General features: G+C 38.8%; 1 protein-coding gene across 1 annotated transcript in view; it reads right to left on the reverse strand.

Moving 5' to 3' along the window:
* Window positions 1–1516: 1516 nt before the first annotated feature.
* LOC131924111 (protein transport protein Sec23A-like) overlaps window positions 1517–17082 on the reverse strand; it is a 49108-nt gene continuing 33542 nt past the window's right edge. Inside the window, exons 15-20 of the mRNA XM_059279336.1 lie at window positions 16465–16542; window positions 14886–15047; window positions 11746–11832; window positions 8199–8354; window positions 6063–6128; window positions 1517–2869 (exon numbers count right to left, since the gene is read on the reverse strand). Coding sequence (XP_059135319.1) covers window positions 2780–2869; window positions 6063–6128; window positions 8199–8354; window positions 11746–11832; window positions 14886–15047; window positions 16465–16542 — 639 coding nt within the window. The 3' untranslated portion in view covers window positions 1517–2779. The remainder of the gene's footprint in view (window positions 2870–6062; window positions 6129–8198; window positions 8355–11745; window positions 11833–14885; window positions 15048–16464; window positions 16543–17082) is intronic.

A 17082-nucleotide genomic window follows, 5' to 3' on the forward strand; every position in this document is an offset into this window, starting at 1 on the left:
GTGTCACTAATCATCAGAGAAATATAAATCACACCAAGATACCTCACCCCAGGAAAAGTGGCTATTACCAAAGAAGTGAAAGCTAGCACATGCTAGTGAGAACACAGGAACATGGAACTTCTGCAAATCTATAGTCACTAGAGTGTGGTAGTACTTTCTCATCTGGACCGCCAGCCCGCAAATATGAAAGCATGGCCTTAGCTTAGGCTTTTTCCCAACTAGCTCTTATAGCTCAAATGAACTTGTCTCTATTAATCTACATTCTGCCACATGGCTCGGTTACCTGTGCTCTGTACAGTATGCGCAACTTCTTCAGAGTCTCACTGGTGTCTCTCACCTCTCTTCTTCCCAGAGTTTTCTCTCTCCCTGGAAGTCCTGCCTATTCTCTCCTGCCTACCTATTGGCCATTCAGCTCTTTATTAAACTATCACAGTGACACATCTTCACACAATGTAAACTAATAACTGCAACACTAGAGTCTAGAGTCTAATGGGAATGCAAATTCATACACTTCTAAAAGAAAATAGTTACAAGGCTCCCCCATCCCCCAAAAAAATCTAAAAATGGATCCACCACAGGGTTTAGCTATCACTTCTGGGTATTTACCCAACAGAAATGAAATCATTCTATCAAAGATTTATCTGAACTCATATGTTAATTGCACCACTAACTTATAGTAGTCAAGGTAAGGACTCAGATGAATGGATAGAGAAAATCTGGTATAAGCAAGAGCAGGGGAGTGGAAGAGGGCATCTGGGAAGGGGAGCAAATAGGAATAAAGTATAATGACAGATACATGTGATAATGCCAAAAAATACATTATTTTGTATACTGACTTAATACAAACTTTTAATGTACACACATACACTGCAGTCTTGTTGAACCATAAGAAGTTTGAAATCTTGCTATTTATGGCAGAATGCGAATTCTGGTGCACATTTACATATCTCACACACACATTTACATATCTCACACACACACACACACACACACACACAGTCATACTAAAGTAGCATGGTGGTCATTGGGGACTAGAAGGGAAAGAGAGAAAGATCAGGTACCAAAATATAGCTGAACAAAGTTCCAGTATTCTTTAGCACAGCTGAGTGACGACAGTTTACAACAATTTATTGCATATTTTATAAGAATTAGGAGAATAAAATCTGAAGTTTTCCAACACAAAGAAATGCTGTTTAGAAAAATGAAAATGCTAATTAAAATAATCTGATCATAACTACACATAAGTATTGAATTATCACACCATACTCATAAATTTGTACAATTTTGTGTCAATCAATCAAAAAATTTAGGCCGGGTGTGGTGGCCCATGCCTTTAGTTCCAGCAGAGGCAGACAGATCTATGTGAGTTTGAGGCCAGCACAGTCTACATAATGAGTTCTAGGACAGACAGAGATACATAGTGAAACCCTATCTCAAAAAAAAAGTACAGTGCTCTGATTTTACATTAAGCTTTCCAGGCTTTACTAGACTGTAAAATAACCCAAAAAAAAACAGAGAAAGAGAAAGGTATATTTTATTGGCATTTTGGCCTAGCACAGTTCAATTCCAATAACACAGAACAAAGCAATTTATTTCAACAGTAGAGTATAACAATTAGCTGTTCCTGCTTTCCCATCGTCTGATTGTGTTCATGCAAGTACACTCACAGTCACCACTGCCCTTAGCAACTATCAGAGCACCACCTTGCATTTGCAGCACTTGGTACATAAAACTCATTGTCAAACTTATCTGCTTTAGCAATGTAAACATTTGCTACAAGTAAACTTGAAAGGTAAAAGTGAATGATACTAATCAATAAATCAAATAGAACTATCTCCACATGATATAGCTAAATATTATATAATACTGTCTCAGTAAGAACCACAAATTAATAAATTTCACAAGGAACCTGAAACAAAAAGTGAAGTGAAAACTCCTAAAGTGGTGTTAAAATACTGAAGGACACAATGGAAAATTTATCTAAGAAGGGAAAACAACAAAATGATATAACAAAAACAAAATATGGTTAATAATTATAATAGTCTTTTTACTTCCAAGAAATTTTCATCACCCTGACAACATGCTTTATTTTCCTAACTTCCTTAAAAAATTACTCTGGTTAGTCACATGAGTTGGGTACTTGGTGGGAATTTCACATTTAATGTCAGCTATGAGGTTGTAACCTCACTCGGATTTTTTAGCTCTAAATAATTTTTGCAAGTCACCAAAAACATTAAATTCCCTTCATAAGAATTACTACTATAAAGTCAAATAATTCCTAAATAAATCACACAAATAAATCCACTTTAACAAATACAGAATAGATTATACATGTGTGCTAAAAAACACAGGAAAATTACGTGACAAAGAAGCAAACTCTTCATATGACATCACTACTAATTTGTTCCTTTCTGGGTGCTGTTAAATACTCCTAACAGGTCAGTGCGGATACCCAGTGCCACTTTGGATCTGTCTGCAGTATACAAATAAGTGCTATCTGTAATACAAAGCAGACCATTCTAACTCTTTAAACATATTAAATCATAAAGACCTCAAATTTATAAAACCCGTTATAATACTGTACCAAGCAAAACCAACTTGTTCTCATTGCTCTTGTTATATTTCAGCTTAATCATCGATATTTGTTCATATGTCACTTCAGATCATACTGCCACAAAACAGATTTGGAGAGAGATCTCTGTTGCTTCCACAGATAAATGGAAAAAGCAAAAGAAACTGGAATAGTATTTCACCTTGAATGTCTAACACATGTGGCATGTCAAGCAGCACTTGACACAGCAAGTTTCTTCAAATGATCCATAAACACTTGTAAACTAACGTCATCTGTGAGAATAGGTGCTCCAGACTCCTGGAGGAAAAGAGAAGGATTTGTGATTAAAATACAGGGTGGTACTGAGGAATGCACATGGAAATCTACAACAGACAAGGACCTCATTTTAAATAGAGTAATGGCTACCACAGGGCCCTGCTTCCTGAGAGGGAACTCATCTAAATGCCCAGGATGGCCTGAGCAGCAGGACTGTCTATGGTGTAGGGGCTGCTCCTGAAACTCAAGCCTCTGTTAGGAAATAACTATCTCAGGATGGGGCTGGTCACCACTAAGACCAACAGTGTGAGAGTGGAGGGTTAGGGCTTTCAGATGGCCTGGCCTGGTGAGGATGCAGGGAAGGAGGAGCCATCGCTGCTGAGGTAAATGTGCAGCCACCCTAGACACATTACAGATACTTCAAAAAACACTGCTTACTATTTTCAGTTAAGTGTGAACCAATGACAATGTTAGAGATTCATTCAAACAACACAGCAAAAGCAGAGCTGTCCTGTGACCCAGCTGCCATGTACCACCTCTGAGCATTTACCCAAGGATCTAAGTCCTGCCACAGAGATGATAACGCTTGCATGCTCACATTTATTACTGAACTACTACTCACAATAGCTAGGCTATGGAACCAGCCAAGATTTCTATGAACAGATGAACAGATACAAAAAAACAATGTGGTACACATGCACAGTGGAACATTATGTAGATGCAAAGAAATCATAACATTTACAGAAAAGTGGATGAAACTTGAAATTATTAAGTAAGCCAGACTCAAAAAAACACATTTCTCTCACCTAAGCTTGAGAGAGAGAGAGAGAGAGAGAGAGAGAGAGAGAGAGACAGAGACAGAGAGAGACAGAGACAGAGAGAGAGAGAGAGAGAGAGAGAGAGAGAGAGAGAGAGAGAGAGAGAGAGAGAGAGAATGAGATAAGACTAGGAAGGATATGATGAGAGAGGAAGAAGTAATTTTAATGAGGGTGTTGCAATGGGATACAGTTGTCATAGAAGCAGAAGGGGTACTTGGGGCAAGAAAAGGGACTAAGATGTGAGACACTAAAAAGGCAGAGGGACAGGAGACAAATTAGAACAAAATATGAGGGCTAGAGGGATGGCACCAACTGTTCAGGGAGCTCGCTACTTTTGCAGAGGACCCGAGTTACATAGCAAGGAAGGACCCATATCAGGTGGCGCACAATTCACTGTAACATCAGCCCTAGTGAATCTGTTTCCATCTTCTGGTCTTCACAAGCACGGCACACACACACACACACACACACACACACACACACACACACACACACACACACAGACCTATATTGTAATTAAAAATAAAGTCTTAAAAAAATTGCAACAACAAAGCCAGGCAGTGGTGGTACACGCCTTTAATCCCAGCACTCAAAAGGCTAAGGAGGGAGATCTCTGTGAATTAAAGGCCAGATTAGTCTACAGAGCACATTCCAGGGTAGCCAGGGCAGCTACACAGAGAAACCCTGTCTCAAAAAAACAAACTCTCTCTCTCTCTCTCTCTCTCTCTCTCTCTCTCTCTCTCTCTCTCTCTCTCTCTCTCTCTCTCTCTCTCCAGTAACAAAATTTAAAAACTAAGACAAATAAAATACATCCAAGATTAGACATTGAGGCTCAAGATTTACATCACTTAGGATATGAAGCACTGCATAACAGTGTTACAGTGATGCCCTCTTCAGGCCATTCATGAATAACATTTGTCATTGGAGTTGTGTGTGTGTGTGTGTGTGTGTGTGTGTGTGTGTGTGTGTGTGTGTTTATTATTATTATTAAAAGTCATCATTAAAAGCCTTTTTCCCCACATCTGTCTCACAAGCCGGGATCTTGTTTCTATATTTTGATTATTTGTCAACCTGTTTCTTATTTCAGAAGCATAAATACCATCCAAAATGTTTCTGATATCCTTACTTCTAACTTGCTACTGGCTGAATCAAACTGGTTGAATTTGAAACAAGTTCACTATCATTCCCCTCGAGGACTAAATCATCTTTCTGGGACTGAGATACTGAATAAACAACATGTGTCCTCCTATGGACTCTTGTTTATTTACACTGATAAAATGTGAGCACACTCAGACCCCATCCTGTGAGGAAGCCAGTATGATGCCCTTCATCATGTTGTGCACTGACTACAGACAGTACAGACAGCAGCCAGTTCCTTTCCATCCCCCACCAGCCCTCGGCCCAGAGCCACATCTTATTCTTCCCAAGGAAACTGAGTTCAACACAGATGTGACTGAAGTTCTCCCAGAGACTTCCTTGGGAGCTCTTCACAATAACTATACACCCCTTCACAGTGATGTTGACGTTTTCTGGAATGCTGACAGCTGAGTGCTGAGAATGGCCGGCATCCTCATAGCACATGAGGCAGAAAAGAGTTTTACATTTTTTCCCTTGGAGGCATTCAAGGTCCTCCACAATTCAATCCACGGTTTTAAGTTCTACAACTCATTTCTACCTACACTCTATCACAGCCCACACTTTCTGAATTCCCTACTCTCCATAGATTTCCACCCATGGAGATAAAAGCCTTCCTTAAACCAAACAGTCCTTTCATGGAGCTCTTTCCTCCTCACACACCCTCTCCTGTCACCACCATGGGGCCGATTCTTCTTCCACCCCTCCATCCTTTCTAGTTCCCTGTAGTCACACTTTGCATATTCTGTCCTGTACTGCACTGATGTGGCTTATCTCTAGTACTGGACCACAAGCTCTCCACAGGCTGGGGAGGCTGTCATCACACACCCTGGAGTGCCAGCACAGAGCCCATGCAGACTGGATATTCCAAAAGCATTGGCATGCGACATCAAGAGGTAGCACTTGAACCAATCTAAGACATGGAGATAATTATTTCCAGGCTTCTTGCCTCCCTTCGTAACCACAATCCTTGGGCCCTCCTGGCTTACTGTGGTCTTCAGTAGCTCATAGCTTGAGTTATCATATGCCTGTCTTTTAGACTTTATTGCTTTTTATCTCCAGTGTATTGGTGCTAAACTTGGAATCTGGAGAGGTTCTATGTGACAAGATTGCTTTTTTATTTTCTAATAAAATACTAGCACCAAATACTAATTATATTTTCTACTCTTCCCTTATATTTTCCCACAGAAATCATCTTTAAATACACAGGGAAAATGTGGCTTTTACTAAAATAACTAAGAACACAAAAAGAAATTATTTCCAGGACTCTTATTCACACTAACCTGCCCCCAGGCATACATGTTATTATGAGTCTGTGAAGGGTTCACCTTTGAAAGGAGTAAACGTGCCTAAAAAGCAAAAATAAACAAATAAATAAATAAATAAATAATAACAGTATCAATCAGAAACAGACTTTAGTAAGATAAGCTACATAAACATACCATCTAACACCAACTTAACTGAATATACTGGTAAAATTAACTTTGTTAAAATTTAACACTTAAAAAGATTACATTTTAAAATGCACAGGCCATGGTATAAATAATGTATTCTTTCAACATTACATATTTGTAACAAACATAAAATAATAAACTACTGAATCCCAAACTCAGCATATGAAAATCATATGTACAGAACTAGAGAGATGGCTCAGCAGTTAAGAGCACTGGTTGCTCTTCCAGGGGACTGGGGTTGGGTTCCCAGCACCCACGTGACTCAAAACCACCTGTAACTATAATCCTAGGGATCCCATCCTTCTCCTCACTTCCTTTGTCCCTGCATGAATGTGGTGCACAAACATAAATATTGGCAAAACACCCAAACACATTAAATGTTTTAAAAATGTTTCAATTGTAAACATAAAAATTATTTTAAAATGAGTCTAAAAACACAGTTTTTACCAACTAGTCTGAAGCACCTCATAAAATGATGCAAACAAAAAATATGAAAATCTATATTCTTTTACTTTAATAAACCTCAAACTTTTTAAGCCACAGGTGGTAACTTTGGCAAGATTTTATCTATCCTCTACTACAGCTAATCATCATGAAATCAATAAGTAAATAAATAAGGAAAATAACAATATACATTAAGATATTGATAAGTGAATTCATCAGAAATTTTAATTCATTTTAGAAGAACAAAGGCAATCTAATCTTTTGAAATTTAGAATCATACAACATCTTTTTCTGCTCTTAAGTAGCACTAGTCCTAGGGTAAGAAACCTAGAATTCAATTACTAAGTACTAGTGTTGGCTGGCTTACAAACGTAATCTCACTATCAGGAGGCTGAAGCAAAAGGAATGTTCAAGGTGAACCTGAGCTACACAGTAAGATACTGTTTCTCAAAAAGGAAAAAAAAATCTTCGCTCATCATTTAATGTGCTTCTTTGACTACAAATAATCCATCTTAATTCTATTACATATAAAGTAGAGATAACAATAGAATTGGCCTGAGGCTCAAATGAAGGAGGCATGGAAAACGCAGTCTCAATACATGATAGTTCACATTGTAAATAGTAAAACTAATCATTGACACTGTATCTAAAGTTGTGGAATATCACTGTGCTAGATACTTGGGACACAACAATAAGCAAACTATGTCCCTGCCTTATGTATGGAGCAAGTAAACCGTGTAACAACTTACAATTAGAGTACTATTATACCTCTGGCCAGAACAACACTGGCCAAGTTTCATGAATGCATGCTAAGCAGCCCTAACTTGACCATGTATGAGTATATGCACAGATCTAGTCACTCTTCTGAACTCTAACAACCGTGAAGCCTTTTTTGGGGCAGGGGCAGGGGGATTGGTTTTTCCAGTCAGAGTTTTTCTGTGTAACAGCCCTAGATGTCCTGGAACACACTTTGGAAACAAGGCCGTCCTCTGACTTGCAGAGATCTACCTCCTCTGCCTCCCTCAGTGCTGGGATTAAAGGCGTGCACCACCAGGCTGCCTCATAAAGCCCTTTTTAACACCACAGTGTTTTCCTTAACCTGACAAGTTACTTTCTACCAAACTGAAACAAATTACCAAAACTTCATATTCATAGGCCTTACCAGTGAACAGATTTAAGGAGTAGGAAAAGAGGGAGAGAAAACTGTGGTTGGTATGTAAAATAAATGAAAAAATTAAATGGAAAAAAGTACCCTAAATGATTTTCCAAACAGTTCTTATGTTTTTGCTAATCTACAGCTGGCACACTGTCAGGATGGCCAATCATGGCTGCTGTGAACTAGAGAATGCTGGCTGTTTTAGGAAACTAGGCAGTAACTGTAATGCTTTGTTCTCAAAGCCGCCCTCCCCTCCCGTCTCCTTCCCTTGCCCTTGGCCCTGTGTGGTAGATGCTCTCATTACAAACAACACAAGCAGGAACACTCACTGCAGCCTGCACACACAACACAGGGACGCTCCTCACCTGGCTTCCACCATGCTCAGTGTCAATGTATCTCGGCATTGGAAATCTGGAGTGCAGAATCTCCTGGGCGTCATCGACTGGGGCTTGCAGAAGGTGCCGGAAGTTCTCATATTCTGGCATGTCCTGGTATCCCGACTTCCGCCATTGTGCTATAGTCTAATTTTACAACATAAAGGAATGATTTTAAATTTCTTGGTGATCTAAATTTCTTGAGTAGAATTTTCTTCAAAGGAAGTTATCAGAAAACCAGATAAGAGAAAATACTCTCACTTATCTAAGTTTCTAAAGTTACAAGTACTTATTTCAACAGAGAAAATGAAAGTAAAAGAGTATATTACTAAATATAAAATTAGCATATTTCCTCTCCAATTTAAGAGTAAACAAAAATAGGTGCACTAAACATACCTTGTAATCTCAGCTGCTCAGAAAGTTGAGGCAGGGTTACTTAAGCTGAGAGTTCAAAAACCAACACAGACTCTGAGTAAGCCTCAGGAAGAAGGAAAGGAAGGACAGAAGGCAGGAAGGGAGGAAGGAAGGAAGAAAGGAAGGAGTCTAATAGAAAAACAGGTTTAAAGGCAGAGCAGGCATGATGGTGCACACCTGTAACCCCAGCACTGAAGAGGTAGAGGCAGCAGGATCAACACAAGCTTGAAGCCAGCCTGGCCAATCTACCAAGTCCCAGACCATCCAGGGCTACAAAGGATGACCATGTTTCAAAAACTGAAAACAAAAGGAACAAAAAGAAATGTAAAGTAAAATTATACTGTGTTTAAAACATAAAACAAAAGAAATAAAAATGCCAGAAAAAAAGTTAAAACACTATCATATCAAATTAGTATTTACTAAAATATATCCTTCCTTTTCTGTGAGGGGTTTCAACCGAGAATTCCTAGACACTTCAAAAGTCGACTTTCAAGAAGTCTTCACCAATGGAGTTACATTCTTTTCTTTTGATTTTTTGTTGTTGTTGTTGTTGTTGACAAAATCTCACTATACAATCCTGGAACTGGCTTTGTAATCCAGGCTGACCTCGAAGTCACAGAGATCTGCCTGCCTCTGCCTCCTGAATGCTGGGATGAAAGGCATACACCACCATGCTGTTAGAGTTAAATTCTGATAAGAGAAATAAACTAAAAACAATGATAGCAATAATATTATAAAAACAATGCATTGTAGAAGGGCAACTGTATCCACTTTTATATTAAATAAATGAGTCTAGAGCCATATTAATTAATTCTGAATTTTAAGGCTGGTTTGGAATCCAAGTTATCTGACTCAGTCAATGTATAATCTGTATAACTTCATATTCTGTATCTCAAAGATTAATGTAATTTGACATCTCATATTAACAAAGTTAAAGCAAAAATTACCATTAAAGGCTGGCGGTGGTGGCACATGCCTTTAATCCCAGCACTCGGGAGGCAGAGCCAGGCAGATCTCTGAGTTCGAGGCCAGCCTGGTCTCCAAAGCGTGTTCCAGGAAAGGTGTAAGGCTACACAGAGAAACCCTGTCTCGGAAAGAAAAAAAATTACCATTAAAGAAAAAGAAAAAACCTGTCTCTGTTATTCTTCTTAAAATATAAGGTACATTAGATACTGGCATCAATTAAAAATAAAGAAATTAGCCAGGCGGTGGTGGCGCATGCCTTTAATCCCAGCACTCGGGAGGCAGAGCCAGGAGGATCTCTGTGAGTTCGAGGCCAGCCTGGGATACCAAGTGAGTTCCAGGAAAGGCACAAAGCTACACGGAGAAACCCTGTCTTGAAAAACCAAAAAAAATAAAGAAAGAAAGAAAGAAAGAAATTGTAGTTGGAGAAGTGGTTCAGTGCTTAAGAGCATTTTGCAGAGGGTCCAAATTCAGATCCTAGCACTCACATCAGGAAGTTCATAGTTGCCTGTAACTCCAGCTCTTCTAACTCCATTAGCACCTGCACTCATGGGTACATGGGTGCCCATGAGTAAACATACACATTTAAAAACAAATCTTTAAAAATACAAAACAAAAATATAATTAAAAATTTTTGAGACAGGGTCTCACCATGTAGCCGCTTGGCCTAGAACTTGCTATGTAAACCAGATTGGCCTCAAACTCACAGAGCAGACTTCCAAGTGCTGGATCAAAGACATGTCACCAAGCCCAGTGCACAAATCCTTCTTAAAATACTGGATAGTACTATTTAAAAGGATATTAGAGGGCCAAGTATGGTGGCTAACACCAATAATCCCACCATAGGAGGTTGAAACAGGAGAATTATGAGCCCAAGGGAAGGCAAGACTATTATATCACACAGTGTCTCAACACTCAGCCATCCTCGTCAATAAATAAAATCTAAAATAATTTACAAATATGGTAACCACGAAAATAAATCCTATAATTGATAATACACTACACTACAAGCTCAAGCAGGGATCCAGGAAAACTGGAAGTGCCTTCCAAACTGCCCATGGCAGTATTTTCATACATGGAGGACAGACTAAGCAATGGCTGAATGAATAATGCAGGAATAGACTTCTGCTAAATACCCAAAGTAAAGCTCAACAGCTACCCACTCTGGTCTTTTAACCTCTCAGCACTTCAAAAACTTATAAATTTCCATTTATGCCTTACATGAGTTTTCAGGTTATAGGGAACATGTAGAAAAGCCTTTAGATACATATAGCAATGAAAAAGCAAGTTAGCCCATTGACAAAAGCTGACTTTTTCCCTCCATTTCTTTAGGTGAAACCCAAGAGTGTGACAGGTCCATGGTTATACTTTCATAGTACTGTGCTTTGTGTAAATCCATTTGTCCACTAGTGTGTGAACAAAACAACAAAGTAAACACAAGCAAGCTCAGTATGACTGACACCCAAAATCCTATACCATGAAGAATCGCATTGTGTATGTACTGGTTGAGTATTTTGTATATAAATCCGTGAGAGCAGAAGCACTATGGATTTCAGGTACTTTCATGTATTTATATATATATGTATAAGTATGTGTAAATTCATATTAAGATACTTGGGGGGATAGGTACCAAGCCTAAATACAAAATTCACTTAGGTATAAATACTTCTTGTGCCTGAAGACAATACTATACATTTTAAATAATTTTGAGCATTAGGGCCAGCAAGCTGGCTCCGTGGGTAAAGGCAAATGCCTCCAAGCCTGAGGACGTAGTTTGATGCCAGGGACTCATAAGAGAGGGAAAGAACTGATTCACACAAGTTATCCTTTGGTCTCTGCACAAAAACAAACAAACAAAATAACAATGTGCATGTATTACTCTCTACATATAAAAAAACCAAAACTATTTTATTCAAAAAATTTAAATAATAACTATCAACATGAAAAAACAGGATTTTACATCTGTAACATTTTGTTACTCAAAATGTTTGGATTTTGGAGTACACTGAATTTTTAATTTTTGTATTAGACAGTCAACCTGTATCTTACTATAAATCAAGGCTTAGCATGGACTAAATATGAGCCACACATTTGAAAGAGAAAAGTTTTTACTCTGAGTGAAAAGATTTTACATACATAACTTTAAATGCTATTGTCTTACCTCACCGTGATAAATCAAAATCTGGAAAAACGTGTCCATGAGAAGAATGCGATCCGCAAGAATGCTGCTGCTGTCCAGAAGAACTGGCTGAAAGGAAGCAATGATAGAGATGAAGGTTATCGTTTGCAGTTATTTAGTTTTAAATTTGCATACAAGGTGTTGGATATAACAGTGCCATCCAGGAAAGTGTGCTGTTGTAGCTACTTCTCCCTTCATCTTAGTTTTTCAATGTTCAATTCATCAAATGTTGCCTGACATTGTGAATTCTCGGTGTATTTCATTTTTCTAAGGAAACTCTCTAACATTGAAGTAACAATTTTAAAGTCAATGTGCCAGGCATGATGGTGCCCAACTTCAATCTCAGCACTTGGGATGCACAGGCAGGAATGTCTGTGAGTTCCCAGCCAGCTTGGTCTACACAGCAAGCTCCAGATCAGTCAAGGCTATAAAGAGAGACACTGCCTCAAAAAATAAAATTTAAAAGAATTGAGGGGAAATCAGAGACGATCCCTAAGCCTGGTGACAGTTACACTGAGGGAATAATGAAAGCCTTAGGATATAAGACATTTAGGGTACATGAGAAAATAGCTCTGAGTATGAAAAGGAGCATCCTGAATTGATTATAAGTTTGAGTAACACACACACAGACTGCATCCAAAGCTACAGTTTTACTGCATCACTTAGATACTGAAGATAAAGAAAATGAAAAGACTGAGCCCTTGCCAAGTAGAGAGGCTTATGCCTGTAATCTCAGCACTTGGGAGGCCGAGGCAGGAGAATCAGTGAGTTCAAGGCTAGCCTGGGCTACACAGTAAGATGCTGTCTCAAAACAATAACAAAACAGATATTAGCCTCTTAATCTCTTTTTAAGGACTTAGATTTAGAAGTCTAAAAGGGGGAACCAGCAAAAATGAGACCCAAAAGCTCTCTGTGGGCAGAAAGAAACTGGGAAGGAATAGTAGGTGACAAAAGCCCAGAGCAAAAGTTTTTGAAGGGAAGAGTCCTCTCCAGAGAAATGCTGTGCAGAGTTCCTTGAAGGAAACTGTTCAACAAGCTTGCTGCATATAAGTTGAGAAGAGAATGGGAAGTCAGAAAGCATAGACAACAGGGTTAGAGAGAGAACAGACAGTACTTGTTGCTCTTTCAGAGGTCCTGAGTTCAGTCCCCAGAACTCACATCAGGCAATCACAACTCCAGGTAACTCCAGCTGCAGTGGACACAACAGCTTCCCGTGTCCTCCATGACCACCCGCATGCATGTGCACATAGTGACACACATACACACACATATGTAAAAATAAATTTAAAGTGTGGGGGCTGGAGAGATGGCACAGAAACCACATGGTGACTGGGAACTGCCTGTAACTCTACTTCCAGAGATCCGACACCCTCTTCTAGCCTCCTCAGACACCAAGCACACACATGATGCTGAGAAATCAAAAAATTCAAATTTAAAAGAAAATACTCTTTTAGCATGGACAACAAATAACTTTGAGTTTAACTGTGTCAGGGAGCAGAGAAATCAAGTGATAATTAGAGAAAATGAAGGAGACAAAGCAAGTTTTTGATGATTTGCTTTTAAAGATGAGTGTTATTAAAGTTACTATGTTGAAGAGAATGTCCCAGATAGAAGAAGAAAAAAATGGAGAGAGAAAGAAACTAACTCTAAAAGCAAAGCATTACGCAAATGCAGTTACCCAATGGCTGGGGTTGGACAAGGACAGGTGCTCGAGAGGAAGGACTCAGTTCTCTTCTAAGCTATTCTTCAACTCTCCAGTGCAACAGGTAGAAACAAGCCAGGCATGGTGGTGGCGCACGCTTTTAATCCCAGTACTTGGGAGGCAGAGGCAGGCGGATCTCTTGTGAGTTAAAGGCCAGCCTTGGCTACTGAGTGAGAACCAGGACAGCCAGGGCTACAGAGAGAAACCTTGTTTCAAAAAGACAAAAAAAAGTAATCAAAAAGGGCATCATTTTACTCACTATTTTATGAGACTTGAGATATAACAATCCAAAAGATATAATAAACAACCAAATATACTGACCTTCCCTAAGGTACTGTTTCCAAATATATTTATTATATTATTATATAGGTTTTTGTGGAGGCCCAAATCACTCAGGGTCAGAGAATCAGAGCTTGCTTTACCCAGCAGGGCTGAATAAGGAGATGATTTGGCCACAGGCGTGGTTACCAGGTGTTTGAGTGGGTCTACACTTGGCTGTACGGTGTATTGTGATCTAGCAAGGGAAAGGTCACCCCTTGGTATGTTATAAAAAGACTTTTGAATAAACCTTCGAGGCTGTCGGGTATTAATACTGAGTTTCTGTTTTTCTTTTCATCGGCTAGGTCTCTCTTTCTAGTTATTTTCTCATTCCTCTCTCCTCTTCCTAAGAACCCTTAAAAAAGGTGGGAGCTGGCCTCCCACAGGTTTTTAGGTTTTTGTTTTTGTTTGTTTTTTGTTTTTTGTTTTTCGAGTCAGGGTTTCTCTGTGTAACTCTGGCTGTCCTGGAACTTGCTTTGTAGACCAACCAGGCTGGCCTCAAACTCACAGAGATCTGCCTGCCTCTGCCTCCCAAGTGCTAGGATTAAAGGTGATTACATAGTTTTAAATGGTAAAATGGACAATTCAAATTACCATAAGGTAAAGCTATTTACTTGATTATAGATAAAAATATGAAGACCAGTTTCCCAAAACAACTCAAATGGTGAATTTATCACTCTTCCAAATACATATTTTTAAGATCAATTGTATCGTACATTCTCAAAGGATGAAAAGAAAACAAGGTAGTGACTTGACTATGACAGAATGTCGTGCCAGACATGAAGCTATGAAGTTAGCCATCTCCTCCAGAACCATGATCATTTCTGAGCCTTCAAAGACTAATCATAAACTCTATTGAGCTTTGCCAACAAAACACTAAACAGTCACCCAAGCGTATCTTCTATAATACCTTTGCATTATTTAATGATATAACCTACCACACCACCTACTACACAGGGAACACTTAAATATTTTTAAATTAATATCTTGCAATCATAATTTAACATTCCAAATTCATTTCAAAACAACAGTTGTTTTCACTTTGTTAGTACCACACATCACAGTAACAAGACAAATCAACTCTCTTGTTTTTTCCTCTTACCTCTGCTGGGCCACTAAAAGAATAGGCATACAGAGTGGGCTGAATCATGATTAGAGACTGTGTTAGATTTTGACGCATGAAATGGTGACGATAATATGAACTCTCATCAGGACTATTGTTAAAAATTTGCAAGAAAGGAGATCTTCTCAAGTGAAACATAAACTACAAGACAAAACAGGTGAGATATCTTTTACTGATTTTAATATGGCAATAGCAGTTCCATAACAAAACACTTGGTTATATTACTGCATCACATTGGCAACACACACAAATACAAACACCTTCTGTTAAGAATAAACTAAAGTAGGAATGCAGAGATAGCTTAGCACTTAAGTGCACTTACTAATGGACTGAGGGGTATTGGGGCTTCAGTTACCAGAACCCACACTTGGTTCACAACTCCCTGTAACTTCATTTCAGTGTATCAGAAGCCCTGGCCTCTGCAGACACTTGCACATACATGGTGCACAGAAACTCATACAGGCACATACACAGACACATAAAATAAAAATATAAATGTCTTTTTCAAAACAATATTCTAAAGTATATCCCAAGAAAGCTTGTCCTCATACTTATGAGCTATGTCTGGGCTGGTGAAACAGCTCCACAGTTAAGAGAGCCTGCTAGCATGGGGACTGGAGTTCTGCTCTGGCACCCAAATAACAAGCTACTTGGGGAGGTCAAGGCATACCTAGGCTGGAAACCTTGCCTCAAGAGAAACAAAAGGGCTGTATGATAATGGCGCACACTTTTGATCTCAGCTCTTAGGAGACAGAGGGGGATCTCTGAGTTTGAGGCCAGCCTGGTCTACAGAGTGAGATCCAGGACAACCAGGGCTACAGACAAACCCTGTTTCAAAAGACCAAAAGGAAAACATTAAAAGTTGAAGTTTCAGGACAAAGCTTTTATAGTCAAACATGAACTGTACTGAAGCACTAAAGATACAAGTGTGTAACCCCAGCACTTGGAAGATGAAGGCAAGAACATGACAAGTTCAAAATGAACCCTGCCTACAAAACGAGACTCCGTCTCAAAAACAGGAAAACACACATACACACACACACACACACACACACACACACAGACACACACACACACAGACACACACACACACACACACACACACACACACACACACACACAGGGTGAAGGTGCTGTAAGGCAAGTTAAGCTCACGTCTCCTACCTGGTATGGCACTCTAAAATTGGTCTCAGTGAGGACTATATGCCACCAGATTATCTCCTCAGTAAAATTACAGCACACACCTTCTTTTGGCATAGCTGTAACTGGAACCTCTTACCTTCAATGGCATGCTAATGGGCTTTAGCCTTGCTTACACACACAGCTTCAGTTAAGTCTTCAGGCACCATAAATAGTGACTATTTGTAAGGACCATATGGGGATATTGTATTCTTTTCATTAACCACAGAGCATAAAATTAATTTCTGAGTTATCCCAAAATTAAAAGAATAATCCAATAAAATATGTTCATAGATGATTATTAAAAGATAAACAAAAAGAAAGATGAAACTCAGTGCTATTGGTAACAAGAGAAGAGCATGTTCCTTGTATAGCTTACCTGTGGATAAAGGGAAAATGTTTCTGAAAACCGGAAGGAACTTGAGTCATCCTTATGATATTCTCCAAATTTCTGACACTAAATAAAATAAAATATTAGTGATTTGTTCCTGGTATAATAACTAAAATTCTACCCATAAAATTCTATATATAAAAAGTTGCTAACTTTTTAGGAAACAGATACTTAAGATAGGGTAAAGTTGGAATACTATATTATTAACTTAGCAAGAGACTAATTACAACCAAAAAACCATTTGAATTTCAGAAAGACAACAACTTGCTCCAAAATGTTTAGATTTGTTTTAAGCAAATGTCTTTTGTAGCAAATAAGGAATATGTAAATGTCAATGGGGGGAGAAGGGAGAGGCCAACAGAAGCTTCCTAAGACTATCAGAGTATCTTTTTTCAATACTGGCCAAGGACAGAACAATGCACAATCAACACACCACAGCAGCTACAAAAGTAAGCTGCTGGTCCAAAGTTTGCCATACTGAAAGTGCCCAAAAGAAAAAAAAAGTCTAATAAAGAAAAGGATTTACAGAAGCAAAAATTAGAATGAAATAAGGTCACTCACACAGGCAACAGGGAAGCAAGTCACCTATGAGAATATGACAAGGGG

Source organism: Peromyscus eremicus, chromosome 14 (genome assembly GCF_949786415.1).
Source record: "Peromyscus eremicus chromosome 14, PerEre_H2_v1, whole genome shotgun sequence".
Lineage (NCBI taxonomy): Eukaryota > Metazoa > Chordata > Mammalia > Rodentia > Cricetidae > Peromyscus > Peromyscus eremicus.